The sequence below is a fragment of the Temnothorax curvispinosus genome, unplaced genomic scaffold (genome assembly GCF_003070985.1).
Source record: "Temnothorax curvispinosus isolate PA1 unplaced genomic scaffold, ASM307098v1 QBEX01008037.1, whole genome shotgun sequence".
NCBI lineage: Eukaryota > Metazoa > Arthropoda > Insecta > Hymenoptera > Formicidae > Temnothorax > Temnothorax curvispinosus.
Window position 1 is genome coordinate 1 of NW_020217817.1, and position 6,220 is coordinate 6,220.

At 37.7% G+C, this 6,220-nt stretch overlaps 1 protein-coding gene across 3 annotated transcripts in view; it reads right to left on the minus strand.

Annotated features, from left to right (window-relative positions):
* Window positions 1-431: 431 nt before the first annotated feature.
* LOC112457656 (leucine-rich repeat-containing protein 7) overlaps window positions 432-6,220 on the minus strand; it is a 9,827-nt gene continuing 4,038 nt past the window's right edge. For 2 of the 3 annotated variants that reach the window (XM_025020830.1, XM_025020832.1), the window contains exons 7-10: window positions 4,179-4,653; window positions 3,003-3,844; window positions 2,334-2,420; window positions 432-2,251 (exon numbers count right to left, since the gene is read on the minus strand). In XM_025020830.1, coding sequence (XP_024876598.1) covers window positions 2,075-2,251; window positions 2,334-2,420; window positions 3,003-3,844; window positions 4,179-4,653 — 1,581 coding nt within the window. In that variant the 3' untranslated portion in view covers window positions 432-2,074. The remainder of the gene's footprint in view (window positions 2,252-2,333; window positions 2,421-3,002; window positions 3,845-4,178; window positions 4,654-6,220) is intronic. The other variant, XM_025020833.1, reaches the window with a different exon arrangement.

Below are 6,220 nucleotides of genomic sequence, written 5' to 3' on the forward strand. Positions count from 1 at the left end.
TGGCATCGACAAAAGCCATGCCGATAAAAGAAAGGTGATAAGAGGAAAAGTCTTATCTCGCCCGTCGTTCGGCAATATCACGTTCGACTAACAATCGTCGCGGGGAACGGTTCCTAGGTACAGATTTGTTCCTTCAACGAGATATAAACGGAGGAAACGCGAGTAATTGCCAAATTAATCGCTAAATCAGTCGCGTTAATTCCGAAAGGCGTTTCGGGGTCTCGACAGTCTAAGAACATTATAATAATAAAAAAGATCGAATAACAATACACGTATACATCCATTTGGTCCTCGAGCACTGGCGCGAAATGTGGAACTTTTATAAAATTTACATATACGTGTATTCGTGCACGTATAAAATAATAACAAATACATATATGTATATACATAACAGACACGCGATTCATAAAATTTATAAACGTTACTTACCTTATTAATAAAATTTTATTGATTAAATTTTTATCACGTTTTATAATTGACGGATACATCGAATATTAATTAAAGAGTTAAACGATATATGAGATTTCCTTTTGTATGGACCTTCAATGTAATAACCGAAGGATTGGACATATCCTTCGTTAACGTCACGAAAGTACGCGCCAGTGTTTAAGGATTAATTAACGATCGAACAGCGATCTCTCGCGATATGGGATAAATCTAAAAAGAGCGTAAATGCGAGAGATATCCATAGATAATAAACGCCGCAATTGTTGAACGTCCTTGGATTGACACTGATACGATTATAAACATTATTATCAATATAAGTACGGCACATAGAAGAATATTTTCTTTTCTCTCCTACCAGACAAGAGAGTGACGAGAATCCCACAGGGTGAGGCGCAATTATTATCAATAACCCTGAATGCTTGATTATCTACAGATATTATTTCGAATTGCCATCTCACAAAGACAACGAACTTTTCGTTCGTAGTCGAACATTCGGCTGAACAATCCGAGGTTCCACTTGACTCACAACAGCTATCCTCTTTATAGTATCCGTCGAATCATAGAATTTATAGCTTTGCCGTATGCAATAACAACAACTATAGATAGTCAACAACTGATAAAGATCGCTGTACACGATCGGACCACGTTACAAATGATTCGATTACAACAAAGAGCGCGATGACATTATATATATCTCACGATGAAAATACATATGGGATGTTTCGTGTAATATTTCCGACAAAAATCACCTATGAATCCCTTAAAAAGTTCTAAACCAACTTTATCTTAATAAAAATTTAATCACCACTCTCTCACCTTCAAATATTACACTTTAGTATCTTAAGAATTAAGGTATTTAATAATAAAAATTAAAATTTTAATGTTTCTTATATATAAAATGTATTTTTAAATATTTTCTAATTTCAAAACTAAAAATTTCTGTTACAATTCCCGATTCATTGAATAAGGTCCAAATTAAAAAAAAATTTTTTTTTATTTATTCTTCAAAATTGGTTTTTTTAAATTATAATTAAAAAACCGTCTATATTTTAGCATTCTAGGTTGGAAAAAAGACTCTAAATTCAATCGTAAATTCAAAAGCGAAGTTTTTGTCGTTGAAACATCTCGTGGAAATATCTGTAACGTACACTTCGATACGCGGGAACAATCGAGACACTTATTTACACCGCCGGGGACCTATGGGAACCTCGTCTGGCCTGTCTACAGATAAATTTGTTTATATATAATATATGTATATATTTATATATGCATAGTATATATATCTTTTTCTCAATATGTTATGTATATGGATAATAAATAGTACTTTGTTTTCTGGCACATTGTCGGCACTCCCGTCGTGGGGAACGCATATAGATATAGATGTAAATCGACTAATCTACCAACATTATTATCGAAACACACGGATGTCCGAATGTGTGGATGATAATGTTGGCAGATTAGTCGATGTGTCTCAGAATTAGAGAGCTTTCGAGAAAGACATTATTGTTCTAGTTGTAGTTACTAAAAGAATTAGAAAAGGTTTTCTTCCTCTTTGTTCCACCACGTATCTATGATGATAAGTTCCACATTGTATCTATAATGATAAGTCGCGACCAATAACTTACAATCATTGCTGGCGACTTATCATCATAGATACAACAGTACCGGTGGCACGCAGAACGGCGACAGCGTTATTGTGATCCGATTTGGTAAAGTCGATGCCGTCCACCTCCAGAATCTTGTCTCCCGGCCGAAGAGTACCCTGAGCTGGCCCATCGGGATTCACTTTCGTCACGATTATTCCCTGCAACAAAAGCCTCGTGAATATTCAGATATCTCTTGATGCGCGAATAAAATTCAATGTAAATTAACATGACTACACGTACGGTCTCTGCACCCGCTACCCCGCCAGCTATGCTGAAACCGAGACCTGGATTCTTCTTCACTTGAACGGGCAGCTGCGAAGAAATGTACTAGAATTAGAAAAATCAATATATACCTACAGCTATCATTATAATGATGTAAATTGCTTTTTCAACTACAGAAAATTCATAAAGTTATAGAAATTACTTTATTTTTTGCATAGATATATCTTGACAAAATTAATCTTTAATTTTCTTTAGTCTTTCAACTTATATATAAAATAAGTTGAACTTTTACTTTTTTATTTTTATTTCCTACATTTGTACCTTAGAGTTAAAAAGTTGTATCTTTAGTTTTTGTCAAAATGTAATTAATTTACTTTTTATAATATACCAGGAGCTTAAATTGTATATAATAATAAAGAGTCTTATGTGTCCATTATTAGTTCCTAAGATACAATGTTTAGAAAAAGACGGATTAGAAATTTTCATAGAAATAATAAACTTTAAAACCTGTTTTCTCTAAATTTATAATAATGGAAAATATACAATTCTTTACTTCTAAAGTACAGATATATTTTTATAAAGTTTCCTTGCAGTATGTTATTCAAAAATTGTGTTTATATAAAAATAACATTTCACATAAAACATAAATTCCATTTTCTAAATTCCTTCATAAATCAGAATACCTACCACATTCGCGTTTTTGTGAGGGCCGAACATCCACTTGAACTTCGGCTTCCTCTCCGAGTTTGGTGTCTCGTTCGACATAGGACTCGTGTGCTCCTTGAAACTTTCGGCGTCAAAGTTCGTGTCGTCCTGAGATTTGCCATTCGTTCTGTGGTTCGATATGTCTTGGCTCGAGCTGCTTTCGTCCTTAGCGACAGCGGTAATGGGTGAAGTGACGTTCGACGCGTCGATGATGCTCCTGCTCGTTTGAACGGGAGTGACGGCATTCGCCCGAGCGACGTTCGTCGTCGCCTCGTTCGTCGGAGCGCTGGTATTATCACACGAACTGTTGCTCGAGGCGTTTCCGTTCGTTAGCTTCCTCGATCGATCGAGCGCTGATAACGGACTACGATACTTCTTCCCCGTAACCGGCGACGTGGGTATGCCAGAATACGCGCTCAACGTTCTGCTTGCGTCGTATTCCTCCCTTGATGGACTCCTGCTCGAGCTCGCGTCGTTACCCGAGCTCTCCACGTGTTTCGCTTTGAGAACGGGAATTTTGCTCGGCTTAAGAGCGCGATCGTTCTGTTCGGGATCGGCGCCGGAATTTAAGGTCGGCGTGCAACTTTGGTCCGCGCTGGTCTGATCAAGAGAACTCGTTCGTCCGTTATCCATCGGCTTGTCGTACGAATTGGTGAGATTTGCCCGATCGCCTGACGACACGGACACGCATTCCTCAGCTTTCGCCGATTCCGCGTTCGTATCAAAGTTTTTCTGTTTCGTTACATCCGGTAACGGTCCGGCTGAATTTAAGAGCGAGTTGAAAGGTAACGAAGGTGATACCAGATGCGCATCCGTTTCAATCGCTAAAAAGAAACAAAGATTCACGTTAGATTTTAATTTTTTCCTGTTTAAACGTCAGCTGTCTACAAATGATAGAAATACGTGATAAAGAAAATATGTGCACAAAAAAAAATACTGCAAAACGTTTCTATCGTAATATTATTCACGTAAAATCATCCCGTAGAAGATAAAGTATATCAATTCCTTTTTTACCAACTATACTGTATTATACAGATGATCCACACGTAATCTTAACGTTATCGTCTTTTTTACCCATACGATTTTGCGGATAAAATTTCTTTACAGAGAATCGTACGATTTTTAACTTATTGGTTTTAGTGAACGATGATAACGTACGATTATTAAACTGCTGGAAAAAGGCGGCCTTTTTGGAGAACGCCGCCGCAATGTGATACGGCGGCGGAGCCGGCGGTACGTCGCACGATTTCGGCGCGACGGCTACTCGCGTTGGCTCGCCGTACTTGCCGTCTGTCGCGTCGACGGACATTGTCGTCCTATAGGGTTCGATAAACTTCTCGGATTCCACGATCTTCGCCGTGTTCGCTTTCGAATACTCGTCCGGCTTCCACGTGGAGTTGACATAATCAGCCACCGTTGGCGCTTTTGCGATGTAATCAGATGTGGGATTGCGGATATACTTGGCCTCGCGGATGTCCGGGCTCTTCTCTTTCGCCAGCACGGTCTTGTTCGCTTCGTCAGATGATTCCTCGGACATCGAGTGCTCCGCCGCTCCAGGATCAGCCGGTCTGTTGCTCTTGCTGTAGTTCTTCGCCGTGTGACGATCGACAGAGGTTGTAGACAAAGGTGTGCTCTGTAAAAAAAAAAATAATAATAATAATATGCATTGGTAACAATAAGATCAAACCTGCGATTTTCTTATTTGTACCTTATTTATTAGAAGTTTACTTAATAATTATTTTTATTTTTCAACATAATTTCCCTTTACACGAATGCACTCGAACCACCTACGCTGCAAGGTTATTATTCCTGTATAAAACTCCGATTTGTCAAGTGATGCAAAATATCTGTCAATTGTCTCTTTCACTTCTTCATCCGATGAAAATGTCTTCCCAGCAAGGAAATTCTTCAACAATGGGAATAAATGGAAGTATGACGGAGCTAAGTCAGGTGAATAAGGAGGATATTCCAACAAACCGTACTCTAATTCCTGGATTTTATTCATTGAAACAGCACTTGTATAGGGGAGTGCCTCGTCTTGATATAAAACCACTTTCTTGTTCGCCATACCTGGTCTTTTCTCAAGAACATTTTTGTCTAATCGACCTAAAAGGTCAGCATAGTACTCTTCAGTTATAGTTCTATTCTTTGGAAGGTAATCTATCAATAAAATACCTTCAGCGTCCCAGAAAATCGTTATCATTACCCTTTCAATCAATGGAACTATCTTAGCCTTTTTTGATGACGGAAAATCGCTATGTATCCACTGTCTCAATTGCTGTTTTGTTTTTGGCGAATAGTGGTAAACCCAGGTTCCAGTAGTTACAAATCGGAGTAAAAACTCCGACGTTCTCTTCTGAAAGTGCTCCAAATATTTTAGAGAAATCGTAATCCGCGTGTCTCTTTGATCATTCGTTAGCAAACATGGCACCCATCTTGCATAGAGCTTTTTCATAGACAATTCTTCAGCTAAAATATTTAGTGCACACTCGATTGAGATGCCCACAGTCTCAGCAATTTCGGACAGTTTTAGTCGGGGATCCATCAAAATAATATTTAGAACTTTTTCAATTGATTCTGGAGTTATCAATGTTGTCATATTTTTTGAACATTCACCGCGAGGTTTATTCTCTACGTTTTCGCGACTTTGTTTAAATTTAGTAGTCCACCTCGAAACAGTTGAAAACGAAGGAGCAGTGTCCCCTAACGTATTTTGCATATCAGTATGAATATCTTTTGCTGATAAGCCTTTTTTCACAAAATACTTGATTACAGCACACACTTCGGAAATATCCATTTTTCAAAAATCACGCAGATATTCGTACACAAAAATCTATAGAAAATAAACTATTTGATGGAATAAATTAGAACTCTACACGTGTTCATAGAAGAGCTCGAACTTTCTATTTAACAGTTTAACGTATGACTTGTGGCGACTATGTGGCGACCCTGAGAATTTACCGTATGCTGTCGGGTTCATCATTTATTTACCAATTTCAATTTCACACCGTTCTTTGACATTAAGGTAGTCCTTTCGCAGCACCTAGTCAAGTAACAGTCCATCCCATGAGGTAATTAAAAACAAACATATTGCAACATCCCAATAATTATAATAATATAAAATATGATTTTACACGCACGATTTAATCGTACTTAATTATTTACTAATTTAAAAAATATCACAATAGTAGTGCGGTTGG